Below are 14,534 nucleotides of genomic sequence, written 5' to 3'. Positions count from 1 at the left end.
CAACAGAGCTCGGAGCTTATTACCGGATGTATTAGGCACAAAACCCTGAATTTGGGATATAATGCTAATGATATGTTAGAGAAAGACCCCACTGAACGATTCAGACATGAAGAATCATATTTGTCTTGGTAAAATGTATTTTATAAAATAAGGAAGTGACATTTCATCACCAAACTGTGTTTTCATCCACTCTGGGCAGAGTGGATGGACACCCTGCATAATGATGTATACACAATGTTCGCACACAAACTTGCACCGTGCAAAAGGCACAGACAGTTCACATTGGTTCAGTGAACCCCTATGGTACTTACATCTGACATTCAGTCTCTTCCTCAGCTTGAAAGTGATAGGTTCTGTCATCTGTTTGGGTAAACAAAAGAATGAGATCAGATTGAGTAAGAGGTAGTTGCAGTAAGAGGAGCTAGGCCACCGGAAGGCATCTATAGTACATCTATGGAAGATGAAATGGCTGTCGTTGAAAAACTAGTCCAGGGTTGCAGAGGTTTGAGATGGAGATGAGCCTCAAACTGCTGCGTAACTTACGGGAGAAGAGATCAAAGCTTTTCTTCTCATCTGGGTTGAGCTTCACTTGACAGGTTAGCAGGTTGAGTTTAGCTGGTGGTCTGTTCGCCTATGAAAGAGGAGCAGAGACAGATGAGAGAAGAGAGTGGACCAGAAAAACAAGATAAAACATTTGAATGCTAAAGTGTATCACACAGCATGCATGGGACTTTCCCATAAACTAAGTCAGTTGTGTGATGTCAAACACTCAAATGACTTCAGAAAAAAGAACATTATCAAATGCAGCAGTAACCCATAAATGTATCATTGTTGAATTAAATGGTATGCTGCTTACAGCCACATCCCTATAAAAGGCCCAATGAACAGCATTGTTTTTAGATGTCACACAATTATTGTCCAGGTCTTTAATGAACAAATGTGACCCTTCCCAAATGAAAACAATTCTATAGTATATTATTGTATAAACTACTATAGCATTTACGGTAGTGTTTTTGCAGACTTTACTGTAGTATTTACTGTAGTATACTGTGGTACTTACAGTTAATCATAGTTTAAATGGTAGCCTCCCGGGTGGCGCAGTGGTCTAGGGCAGCGCTAGCTGTGCCACCAGAGACTCTAGGTTCACACCCAGGCTCTGTCGCATCCGGCCGCGACAGAGCCTGGGTGTGAACCTAGAGTCTCTGGTGGCACAGCTCGCGACCGGGAGACCCATGAGTCTCATTTGTATCCCAGTTAGGGTCTACACCGGTTGTAAAGCGGATTGAAGTTATTTGGCTACTTTAGTTGTGATAGAAACTGGCCTATGGGCCAGGCTACATGTGACTATGATTTGTAGCAAAAAGGCATGTCACCCCAGCTGCCAAACTAACCCTGATTCAGATGACCATCCTACCCATGCTAGATTACAGAGACATAATTTATAGATTGGCAGGTAAGGGTGCACCCGATGTTCTTTACCATTCGGACCATCAGATTTGCCACCAATGCTCCTTATAGGACACATCACTGCACTCTATACTCCTCTGTATACCCGTCGCAAGACCCACTGGTTGATGCTTATTTATAAAACCCTCTTTGGCTTCACTCCTCCCTATCTGAGATATCTACTGCAGCCTTCATCCTCCACATACAACACCCATTCTACCAGTCACATTCTGTTCAAGGTCCCCAGAGAACACACATCCCTGGGTTGCTCCTCTTTTCAGTTCGCTGCAGCTAGCGACTGGAGCGAGCTGCAACAAACACTCAAACTGGACAGTTTTATCTCAATCTCTTCATTCAAAGACTCAATCATGGACACTCTTACTGAAAGTTGTGGCTGCTTTGTGTGATGTATTGTTGTCTCTACCTTCTTGCCCTTTGTGCTGTTGTCTGTGCCCAATAATGTTTGTACCATGTTTTGTGCTGCTACCTTGTTGTTTTGCCACCATGTTGTTGTTATGTTGTGTTGCTACCATGCTGTGCTGTCATGTGTTGCTGCCTTGCTATGTTGTTGTCTTAGGTCTGTCTTTATGTAGTGTTGTGTTGTCTCTTGTTGTGATGTGTGTTTGTCCTATATTTATATTGTATTTATTTTTTAATCCCAGGCCCCCGTCCCCGCAGGAGGCCTTTTGCCTTTTGGTAGGCCATCATTGTAAATAACAATTTGTGCTTAACTGACTAGTTAAATAAAGGTTAAATAAAATATAAAATAAATCTATGCACTTAAAATAGCAAATAGAGGACGCTTTTCTCGTGGTTCATTTTCATTCCAGCCAGGTAGGCTGTAAAGAGAAGCAATGTGCATTAGGGAAGTTGAGAAATATATATGGTAGGCCTAGTCCATAGAAAGCTGATGGGAACCTCTTCTTTTTATTAGAGGCCATGCCCCTCAAGCAATTAGCCTATAGAAATGTTGCGCAACATGAGCTCATGAAGTGTTTGATTACATTTGCATTGATAGAGTGCTGAGTACCAGTTAGGCAGTTAGGAAGTTTGGTAAGCTACTAATGACCATCAGCAGCATCAGAGCTTGGAGAAGCTTAATTACCATGACTAAACGATCTAGTGGAATTTGACTGCCATCATGACTCATGACCGCCAGTGTGGCGGTAATACGGTCACCGTTACAGCCCTAATCACAACTGAGACAATGCTATGCCATTAGGATTAATGACGTTTTGACATTAGGGTAATGTTGTCCAGAGGAATGTCATGCACGAAATAACTTGTAGCCATTTGTGATTGGATTCCTAGAAGAGGTCAACAGGAATCCAGTCAAAAAAGAAAGAGAAAACCCTGTGCACAGCAGGAATTCAGTCAAGCGTTAATACAGAAATCAGCCTGCCGACCAAAAAAAATCAATCAAAGATTGAAATTCTAAGAGTGGCGCAGTGGCCTTCTTTTCATCTTCTTCTTGCTCTGTCTTAACATGTTGTCTGGCTCTTCATCAACAACAACAAAAATGTAATTGTGCTTCGTTGTCGTCCACAGACCTTATTGAATTACACCGGCTGACGTGCAGTATGTACAAGCAGCATGCATAACGGCATGGTATGAAGGAAAGTGAGTGACCAATAGGAGAAGACAGGAACAAGAAAGGAAGCCTCTTACTGTTCCATGGGAGATGGTCAGGAACCCGTTCTTCACAGAACACTTCCTCTTCTGCCACACTTTCCTCAGGCTGAAGAAGAGAAGGGAGAGATAATATTCATTATGACACTACAACACTTCTCTATACATGTTCACCTAGAGCAGGGTTTCCCCAAACTTGGTCCCGGGGCCTCCCTGGGTGCACGTTTTGGTTTTTGCCCTGGCACTTCACAGCTGATTCAAATAACCTGGATGACCAATCCACATCTTCAACCACACCATTTCCCCGAGCAGCAAATGGAATCATGTACTGTATGCCTAGAGGACATAATATCACCCTATCACCGATCACCCTATCGCTGCGAGTAAAACGCAAGTGCAAGGTGTCCACAGTGGGTTCCCCACCACTGCGAGTCAAACTACATTTCCCTGCCTTTGCCGGGGAAATATACAGCTGTTCTTGCGTCTGACCATAGGCCATATTGGTCATCCACTCACCCCTCGCTCCTCTTATGGAGAATTCCACAGCATTCCGTACCGTAGGCCTTATTCCCCTGGAGCTGATGAAGGCTGTATCCAGTCTGTTTGGCCTGGGAGTCCTAATACGCAGGAACAAACACACGTGCACGCACGCACACACACACACACACACACACACACACACACACACACACACACACACACACACACACACACACACACACGTACAGAACAAATATATAAGTCTCATCTCTCTCAATGCTCAGACATTCATCCAAATCATGTTTCTTCAGCCTCCTCTTCTGAAGGCCTCCACTACACTATGTCACCATACTCCATACAGTAGTGCACAATATAGGTAAAAGGGTGCAATTTGTAACTCAGACAATACCTTCAGAAAAATCGAGGTTCAAGGAGAGGGAAAAAAAGGCTTGATTGGGGAAAGAGCAAAAGTCCAATCAAGAAAGCACACATTCCCTCTCCTAGCCACTGGTGGTAACCGTCATCTGTCTATTGCATTGTAACTGTAAGTCACGAGCCAAGTGACACGACACATAAGACCAGTCATCTGTAATCCTGTAGTAGACTACAGGTTTGTTAAGGTAGAACTAGTGTCTTTTCTTATTTTGCTATGACAAGACAGGTAAGACAAAATGCATTACAGTATACGCACTAGAACTGGTCTGGAGAAATGATTGATATAAGTAATTGGATTAGGTCCCTTCCTCTCTGCTACCAAGGTTATGTAACTGGTGGGCTCCCGAGTGGCGCTGCGGTCTAAGGCACTGCATGTCAGTGCCAGAGGTGTCACTACAGACCCTGGTTCGATTCCAGGCTGTATCATAACCGGACATAATTGGGAGTCACATAGGGCGGCGGACAATTGGCCCAATGTTGCCCAGTTTAAGGTTTGGCCGGTGAAGGCCGTCATTGTAAATAAGAATTTGTTCTTAACTGACTTGCCTAGTTAAAAAAAGGTTAAATCATTTGTTTTTAAAAACACTGGTCTCCTACTAATACCAAGAGGAAATTCCCTCTTGGACCAAAGGTGACACTGGTTTTAAGTCGCGGGCAGGGCTACCTCATCACGAGAGTGTGATTCTAAATCACCGCCACTTCTTACTCCAGTGATTGAGAGCTCACCTCTTTCTGTTCAGACAGTAGGGAGGACTTGAGAACATCTCTGAGCTGACTCAGCTGTTTCCTCTCTCCATCTTGGGTCTGTTTGATCTGAGAAACAGGACGTGGGAGAGTCAAGAGACACATTATTGACAGACATGCAGTGAAACCAGGGCAACTACCAAAGAGAATATTATAAAATGTGGATGAGTCTCAAATGACACCCTCTTCTCTATATAGTTTACTACTTTTGACAGAAGCTCTATGGGCCTTGGTCAAAAGAAGTGCACTAAATAGGGAATAGTGTGCCATTTGTGAAGCAGCCTCAGCGATAGAGAGAAAAAACCCCTCTCAGACCAACTCAGACCCACTTCAGCACAATCAACCCAAACACTCAGTTCAAGGAAATGAAGATAAAACATTCCCATCTCTTTTTTATAAAGCAGTGTTGGAACTGCCTCCTGGCCTGTGGAGACTCAAACTGACACTATATAAACTTTGAACAAGCATTGTTTGGAAAATGCTTATCAAGCATTTGGTGAGAAATGCGGTGTACACATGAAACCAGGAAAGGATAGAGATAGAGGTCGACAGAGTGGCTCACTGTAATCAAGTCTGTCGCCAGTTTCTCTATGGAAGGTTTGAGGCTATTCACTGCGATTAGCCCATCCTGGAAGAAGCTGTGAGGAGAGAGGAAACAAACACAGAACAGGAATTTTCAGAGTCAAGATGGGTCAAGCATTTGCCCTCCTACAAAAGACAAAAGCCAACAATTAAACATTGATCATGTGAAATCCCCAAATAAATGAAAATGACATACTTGCACTGGGCGTGGAAATATTTGATGAGGTTTTGGAGGAAGTCGACCCTCTTTTTCGTATCGATTTCATTCACTTTTAGAAGATACTGGAGACAGAATAACACACAGCTAGTAATGGCCACAGAGAGGTAGGATGAGGCGGTGCACTGGCCTGATCCCAGATCGGTTTGTGCTCTATATGTAACTGAGTTAGATTGTACAGTAACCTCACTCCCCAGGTGTTGAAATGTCTCCACTTGCGCTACTGAATTGGTCACTTTTCACTGGCACAAATGGCTAAGACGTTGTGGTTGTCCCACCTTGCTATCATAAGATGCATGCACTAACTTTAATCTGCTCTGGATAGGAGCACCTGCTAAATGACTGGAAAACGTTCATGTAAACAGAGGATCACTTGTCGAGCCCAGTAAGGAGACAGGGACACTGAAGGAAGCTCTGCTGTTAAGCAAGCACAGTCCATCACATTATAGCCAATACCCATGATCATAATGGCCCATCCAATCTACCTACCTCATCCCCATATTGCTTCTTTTTTTTTTACTTTTCTGCTCTTTTGCACACCAGTATTTCTACTTGCACATTATCATCTGCACATCTATAACTCCAGTGTTAATTTGCTAAATTTGATTTACTTTGCTACTATGGCCTATTTATTGCCTTACCTCCTCACGCCATTTGTACACACCGTATTTAGACTTAGAAGAAGTCCACAGTGACTTAGAAGAAGTCCACAGTGACTTAGAAGAAGTCCACAGTGACTTAGAAGAAGTTCTATTGTGTTATTGACTGTACGCTTGTTTATTCCATGTGCAACTCTGTGTTGTTGTTTGTGTCACACTGCTTTGCTTTATCTTGGCCAGGTCTCAGTTGTAAATGAGAACCTGTTCTCAACTGGGCCTACCTGGTTAAATAAAGGTGAAATCAAATAAAAAATGTAAAAATAATAATAATTGTGATGCCAGCGAAACAGAACTGGGACCTGGCCAGTGGTACACACCCTCTCACCTCGCACATCTGGAACTGGAAAAGGCGTCTCTCCTTCTCCATCTCCTCAGCGATCTCTCCGCCACTGAACTCTGTCCGTATCATCCCATGCTGCTTGGCATGCTCCTTCTTCTCCTTCTCTATCTTAGTGCTGCAGGGAACACAAGAGGTCACAGCGACGATGAGGCTGGTGAAGCACCGCACGAATGGACGAAGAAGGAAAATCATTCACTAATTAACTCATAGCAAGCAGCTGCGCGTGGTATCAGCATTTACTCGCGTCAGTTTACGTCAAGAGTTATTACACCGTTCTCATTCATCAATTCGAACCAACATGGTCACTCACATCAACCCAAAAGGCTCTATGACTATGCCACAGGAGTTTGTTTGCACAAGGCATTACTCTTTAGTAAACGATTAACTCTTAAATTACCTGCCAAGACTTCATACAGTGAACTAGATTGATCTCTACCTTTGTTAAGTAACTTCTAATAATCTTTCAAAACTCGTCTTTCATGCCTGTCATTTTGAAAATGAAAAGATTATGTAGGGACTAAGGACATGTGCCGTATAACTGTAGTAAAGTAAACCCCGAGTCTGTCCATACCATAGTTCATTTGACACTAAAATAACCTCAGACGGACAGAGTATTCACATACAAACAGGAAGCAAGTGCGGCTATTGTAGGCCTAGTCTCATTCTCTCTCCTAAGAGTGTTGTCTGTCAGCTGTTTTAGGAATAGCAGCAGTTGACCTTTTACTAGCTTCCATTGTTTTCCCTTCATATTTGTTGTTAAACTGAACCCACATGCAACTTCATGGTGGTGGCAGCTTATGGCCCCCACCCCCCCCCCTCTTTTCCTTGTGCTCGTAAGCTATAATCATTCATTTAGGCTCAACTCACACATAGCAAGTGATGGTGCTTTTGTTTGAAACGCAAACTGCTGCAGTGGTGGCGGTGGTAAAACGTAGGGAGTTGTGACTTGCGAAAGTAAAGTGACTCTAACTCACAGTTTCGTTTCGTAATCTTTCCAGGCTTTATCAAAAGGCTTTTTCAGATCCTGTCGAAAAGGAACATAACAGTATTATTACAAGGGAGAGACACAAGATATTAGTTGAAGTCGTGAATATTAAACTGACCATGAACTGGGATTTATATTACAGATGAAAAGGTCCGTCACATGGACTTTGCTCATTAAGTCATTTACAAGGCAATCCTTAAATGGCTATAGGGATAGGAATTAGGAGGACTATCCTGTGGCTGTGTGTGTTCAAAATGACTAGCATGGGACAGGCCTACTCCCTACCTCTTGTTCTGACTGGTATTGTAAAACACATGTTCTGATTGGTTATGGTACAACACTGATTGATAACGTTTAATAACACATATAGTATGCCTACCCCTTTGACCCCTTTCAGGTCTCCTTTCAGTAGACTGTCTATGGGGAAGGTGATGATGTTGTTCATGTTCTGCAACTGCAAACACAAACAGGTGGACAGACAGTGTTAGAGTGAAATGTGGACAACCAGTGAAGAACAAACACCACTGTAAATGCAACCTGCAGTGGCTTGAGAAAGTATTCACGTCCCTTGGGGGGGGGGTTTGTATCATTTGATTTGCACAACATGCAAAAAATATTTTTTACTGTGAAACAAAAAAACAAGACAAAAAAAGCTGAAAACTTGAGCGTGCATAACTATTCACCCCCCCCCCCCCCCCCCCCCCCCAAAAGTCAATAGTTTGTAGAGACACATTTTGCAGCAATTACAGCTGCAAGTCTCTTGGGGTATGTCTCTATAAGCTTGACCATCTAGCCACTGGGATTCTTGCCCATTCTTCAAGGCAAAACTGCTCCAGCTCCTTCAAGTTGGATGGGTTCCGCTGGTCTACAGCAATCTTTACATCTTTAAGTCATACCACAGATTCTCAATTGGATTGAGGTTTGGGCTTTGACTAGGCCATTCCAAGACATTTAAATGTTTCCCCTTAAACCACTCGAGTGTTGCTTTAGCAGTATGCTTATGGTCATTGTCCTGCTGTAAGGTGAATCTCTGTCCCAGTCTAAAATCTCTGGAAGACTGAAACAGGTTTCCCTCAAGATTTTCCCTGCATTTAGCACCATCCATCATTTCTTCAATTCTTCAGTTTCCCATTCCCTGCTGATGAAAAACATCCCCACAGCATGATGCTGCCACCACAATGCTTCACTGTGGGGATGGTATTCTCGGGGTTGTTGGGTTTGCGCCCAGACATAGCGTTTTCCTTGATGGCCAAAATGCTAAATATTTGTCTCATCTGACCAGAGTACCTTCCTCCATATGTTTGGGGAGTCTCCCACATGCCTTTTGGCGAACACCAAACGTTTTTACTTATTTTTATATTTAAGCAATGTTTTTTTTCTGGACACTCTTCCGTAAAGCCTAGCTCTGTGGAGTGTACGGCTTAAAGTGGTCCTATGGACAGATAATCCAATGTCTGCTGTGGAGCTTTGCAGCTCCTTCAGGGTTATCTTTGGTCTCTTTGTTGCCTCTCTGATTAATGCCCTCCTTGCCTGGTCCGCGAGTTTTGGTGGGCGGTCCTCTCTTGGCAGGTTTGTTGTGGTGCCATATTCTTTCCATTTATTAATACTGGACTTAATGGTGCTCTGTGGGATGTTCAAAGTTTCAGATATTTTTTATAACCCAACCCTGATCTGTACTTCTCCACAACTTTGTCCCTGACCTGTTTGGAGAGCTCCTTGGTCTTCATAGTGCCGCTTACTTAGTGGTGTTGCAGACTCTGGGGCCTTTCAGAACAGGCGTATATATATACTGGGGTCGTGACAGATCACGTGAAACTTAGATTGCACACAGGTGGACTTTATTTAACTAATTAAGTGACTTCTGAAGGTAATTGGTTGCACCAGATCTTATTTAGGGGATTCATAGCAAACGCACACATACATATGCACGCACCACTTTTCAATTATTTTGGGGGGGGAATTCTTTGAAACAGGTTCTTTTTTTCATTTCACCTTTGTGTACGTCCATTACATGAAATCCAAATAAACATCCATTTAAATTACAGGTTGTAATGCAACAAAATAGGAAAAACGGCAAGGGGGATGAATACTTTTGCGAGGAACTGTATATTTCTGTTTATTTTCCCTTTTGTACTTTAGCAATTGGCACATCATTACAACACTTTATATAGACATCATTTGATATTTGAAATGTCTTTATTGTTTTGGAACTTTTGTAAGTGTAATGTTTACTGTTCAATTTTAACCGTTTTTTTCACTTTTGTTTATTATCTATTTCACTTGCATTGGCAATGTTAACATATGTTTCCCATGCCAATAAAGCCCCTTAAATTGCATTGAATTGACAGAGGCTACTCTGTTCAAGAAAGCCTAAACTCTTCACAAGTCACCCATCACAAGGTGTGAAGGAAACGCTAACAATTCACACTATGAAAATAGCAACTGAGCACTCAACCCCATCTTGCACAATGTCTTAAAAGGCAAGTTCTGCCTGTTACATAGTCTTAAATAGGTCTAGATATCTTCAAAAGTGTACACTCCACACGCATGGTTGCAACAGGTGAAATGAAAGGGCAGATAAAAACAATGAATAAGAGGAAAACAAGGGCCATAATGGAGGTATTTGAGAGGTGGAGAGAGAAAGGAGATAGAGACACAGTATGTGACAGTGTATAGCTCTCTGTGTGTGTGTGTGTGTGTGTGTGTGTGTGTGTGTGTGTGTGTGTGTGTGTGTGTGTGTGTGTGTGTGTGTGTGTGTGTGTGTGGTGGGGTCTCACCAGGTTCTTGAAGAGGGCTGTGAGCTCTTTGGTAAAGACGGCAAACTTGAGGAAGGCTGAGCCCACCACAGGGTCCTCTCTACAGACACAGTTGTCCCCAAACTTCTCCATAGACTGGATGTACTGCTCCTCATTGTCAAAGTGGGCTGCGAAACACACACGGCGGTCACTTGCAGTCAGTGGTCACGTCGAACCAGAGTTTAAGTAATGGATCATCACAACACACTTTACGTCATCAAAAAAAACAATACAAGTGGCTCTACACAGACTCCCATATTCATATTATCTTCTATGCTATGCAATCCAGGCGACTTTTTAGTGGACATTTCACATCTCTGTGATTACTGTCCATGTTTTTAAGTTGACCTGACCTATAAAATGGAAACGTTTTGCCTATGACTAATCACCAATAAGCTTGAGGAAGGTAGTTGACCATAGGAGTTGTCAAGACGGCACAAACAGATCCGGGACCAGGCTAATGAAGCCATTCTCACACGGCCTCTTCTTAACAATGAACAGCATGTAAGGGCGTGCGAAGTGTGTGTAACAAACTAAGAGCTTAGTTTACACAGCAGCTCCAAACCAAAGCAAGCGCTAAGGTATTTCCAGCATGTGCAGATCACACTCGATTAGAGCCATGATTACCAACTCCTGATCGGTTTCAAAAACACCCCAGGATTATGACTCAGGCCTGGGACTACACTGGAAGGTCTGTGGACTGGGTGAAGTGTGGAGAGGGTCAGTCATGGAGAGAAAAGGCCTGGGCCTAGGGACGCTTAATATACCGTATTATAGGAAGGACTGGAGTTACAAGAGCAACACCTCTGTTCTTTTTGCCTGCTGGGACAGGTGTGTGGAATGGGAGGAATGTGGAGAGGTGATATCCCTCTAATTCTCTGCCTCAATCGCTCTTTCAAGGTTACACTTCGCCTTCTTCATACACTTCACCCTTCAAGGTCACACTTCACCTTCAATTTCCAGGTGGCGTGTGAAGGCCCCCAAATCAAGATCCAGATCCTCTGAGATCAAAATGTGCAATGGTGAAACACTGCAATCGCTCCAATCTGTGTCAGTGTCAATACAGTAACGTCTATTGTAGTTTAAGAAGCATTGAGAGGTCAATGAAAACAAGAGGGTGCTGCACCAAACACTGAATGGTACAAGAGATTACTGTGCAATCTCTTGAGATATACCAACATGCTGCACAACTAAAACGTTCTGAGGTTAGCACGTAAACAAAAAAGTGTGAAACTTGAGTGGGTGTAGTGATATAGATGCTATAACAGTATACAGTATATGGAAAATGTATACCGGGACTAACTCACTGTACTGTAATGTATAATACTATAGGCCTGGCCTACTATACTGTAAAGCACAGTGCTGTACTGCACTATGCTGTGTTGTGTTGTGCTGTACTCACCCAGGCCAGAGTTGTTTATGGCCTTGACAGACTTCTTGATCTTGGAAAGTACTCCTCGGTCTACGTCTAGAGCCTAGGGGAGAGAGCACAAAGGGGAAGATCAGTAAGGCAGGTATAGAGAAAGAGATACTGTCACTACTCTATTTCCCTCTATACAGTATCCCTCTCTTATCTCTCCCAGCCCACACACACACACACACACACACACACACACACACACACACACACACACACACACACACACACACACACACACACACACACACACACACACACACACACACACACACACACACACACACACACACAATTAATATCCCAGCCCTTAGTCACTATATGGTTGAATTTCCTTGAGATTAGAGAAGTGTGGTCATGCTGCCCTGAGCCCAGCCCTACTGTTTAGACAGTAACAGACATGGCAACGTGCCAGCCAAGCCCACGCCTGCCTGCTCAACCATAGTACTAACGCTATAGCGACAGGCAGCCACTCTGTGTGTGTCCAAATAGCACCATATTCCCCATGTAGTGCACTACTTTTGATCAGGGCCCATAGGGCTCTGGTTAAATGTAGTGCACTATATAGGGAATACAGGGTGCCATTTGGGACGCATACTCTGATATGAAGCTCAGAAACCTTAGAGAGGCTGTAGAAACAAAGGAAATGCTTTGTGGGAAAACCGCACTTAGGAACTGTGGAGAACAGGTGGTACAGTACTATAATGGCCTATTGAACTATAATATAGAAACACATTATTTAGGTAGATGAGCTCATTCAACTGCTAGGGCTGTCCCCGACTAGAAAAAATATTGACCTACCAAGAGTCGTTCTGTACTTTCGACCAATTGATTGGTCAAAATGTTGAAATGTATTTTCCATGTATAGACAGACACAACTTAGTGTGTTTGAATAAAACTAACTCCATACAGTGGCTTGCGAAAGTATTCACCCCCCTTGGCATTTTTCCTACTTTGTTGCTTTACAACCTGGAAATGAAATAGATTTTGGGGGGGTTTGTATCATTTCATTTGCACAACATGCCTACAACTTTGAAGATGCAAAATAAAAAAAATTGTGAAACAAACAAGAAATAAGACAAAAAAACAGAAAACTTGAGCGGGCATAACTATTCACCCCCCCAAAGTCAATACTTTGTAGACACCTTTTGCAGCAATTATGGCTGCAAGTCTCTTGGGGTATGTCTCTATAAGCTTGCACATCTAGCCACTGGGATGTTTGCCATTATTCAAGGCAAAACTGCTCCAGCTCCTTCAAGTTGGATAGGTTCTGCTGGTCTACAGCAATCTTTAAGTCATACCACAGATTCTCAATTGGATTGAGGTTTGGGCTTTGACTAGGCCATTGCAAGACATTTAAATGTTTCCCCTTAAACCACTCGAGTGTTGCTTTAGCAGTATGCTTATGGTCATTGTCCTGCTGTAAGGTGAACCTCTGTCCCAGTCTGAAATCTCTGGAAGACTGAAACAGGTTTCCCTCAAGAATTTCCCTGTATTTAGTGCCATCCATCATTCCTTCAATTCTGACCAGTGTCCCAGTCCCTGCTGATGAAGAACATCCCCACAGCATGATGCTGCCACCACCATGCTTCACTGTGGCGATGGTATTCTCGGGGTGATGAGAGGTGTTGGTTTTGCGCCAGCCATAGTGTTTTCCTTGATGGCCAAAATGCTACATTTTTGCCTCATCTGACCAGAGTACCTTCCTCCATATGTTTGGGGAGTCTCCCACATGCTTTTTGGTGAACACCAAACGTTTTTACTTATTTTTTTCTTTAATCAATGGCTTTTTTCTGGCTACTATTCCGTAAAGCCTAGCTCTGTGGAGTGTACGGCTTAAAGTGGTCCTATGGACAGATACTCCAATCTCCGCTGTGGCGCTTTGCAGCTCCTTCAGGGTTATCTTTGGTCTCTTTGTTGCTTCTCTGATTAATTAATTAAAGGTTTGTTGTGGTGCCATATTTTTTCAATTTTTGAATAATGGATTTAATGGTGCTCCGTGGGATGTTCAAAGATTCTTATATTTTTTATAACCCAACCCTGATCTGTAATTCTCCCTGACCTGTTTGGTGCCACTTGCTTGGTGGTGCCCCTTACTTAGTGGTGTTGCAGACTCTGGGGCCTTTCAGAACAGGTATATATATACTGAGATCATGTGACAGATCATGTGACACTTAAATTGCACACAGGTGGACTTTAGTTAACTAATTATGTGACTTCTGAAGGTAATTGGTTGCACCAGATCTTATTTAGGGGCTTCATAGCAAAGGAGGTGAACACATATGCACGCACCACTTTTTCGTTTTTTATTTTTAGCATTTTTTTGAAATCCAAATAAAAAATCGATTTAAATTACAGGTTGTAATGCAACAAACTGGTAAAAACGCCAAGGCGGATGAATACTTATGCAAGGCACTGTATGCACTGAGCTTGTATGATGCTTTAAGTACACGGTTTTATTAAATAATTAAGACACACAAATGATTTAAGAAAGAGCCTGATGGTCACAATGCCATAGAAAAATATGACAGCGAGTGTCTGTGTGACTGCCGGACATTGTCTCGCTCCCCACTGCAGCGAAAAGGCACAACAGCCCAGCAAGTGTTTATTGCCCTGTCTGTGCGGAAGCTGCCACATAATTCCAGCCATTTAGTTTCTTACTTCTTTCTGACTGAAAATCAGATAAAAAAAAAAACGAAAATCATTCCATATTCCCTCAACCTCTGCTCTCTTTATGTGAAACATAAACATTGCATGCATGTGACCAATTTGGCCTGACCTGTAGCCTGTCAATATCACATCAAT

At 42.9% G+C, this 14,534-nt stretch overlaps 1 protein-coding gene across 2 annotated transcripts in view; it reads right to left on the bottom strand.

The window, feature by feature from the left end:
- asap2b (ArfGAP with SH3 domain, ankyrin repeat and PH domain 2b) overlaps positions 1–14,534 on the bottom strand; it is a 51,663-nt gene that overhangs the window by 16,075 nt on the left and 21,054 nt on the right. For both annotated transcript variants that reach the window (XR_005051461.1, XM_036975605.1), the window contains exons 2-13: positions 11,715–11,787; positions 10,295–10,440; positions 7,897–7,971; positions 7,507–7,556; positions 6,518–6,647; positions 5,513–5,598; positions 5,297–5,372; positions 4,717–4,803; positions 3,592–3,692; positions 3,115–3,184; positions 544–631; positions 312–360 (exon numbers count right to left, since the gene is read on the bottom strand). Coding sequence is in view for 1 of the 2 variants with exons in the window: in XM_036975605.1 (XP_036831500.1) it covers positions 312–360; positions 544–631; positions 3,115–3,184; positions 3,592–3,692; positions 4,717–4,803; positions 5,297–5,372; positions 5,513–5,598; positions 6,518–6,647; positions 7,507–7,556; positions 7,897–7,971; positions 10,295–10,440; positions 11,715–11,787 (1,031 nt within the window). In the remaining variant the exon portion in view is untranslated. The remainder of the gene's footprint in view (positions 1–311; positions 361–543; positions 632–3,114; positions 3,185–3,591; positions 3,693–4,716; positions 4,804–5,296; positions 5,373–5,512; positions 5,599–6,517; positions 6,648–7,506; positions 7,557–7,896; positions 7,972–10,294; positions 10,441–11,714; positions 11,788–14,534) is intronic.

The sequence above is a fragment of the Oncorhynchus mykiss genome, chromosome 4 (genome assembly GCF_013265735.2).
Source record: "Oncorhynchus mykiss isolate Arlee chromosome 4, USDA_OmykA_1.1, whole genome shotgun sequence".
NCBI classification, from domain to species: domain Eukaryota; kingdom Metazoa; phylum Chordata; class Actinopteri; order Salmoniformes; family Salmonidae; genus Oncorhynchus; species Oncorhynchus mykiss.
The sequence above is the reverse complement of the archived record's forward strand: the minus strand, read 5'-3'. Positions and strand labels throughout refer to the sequence as shown.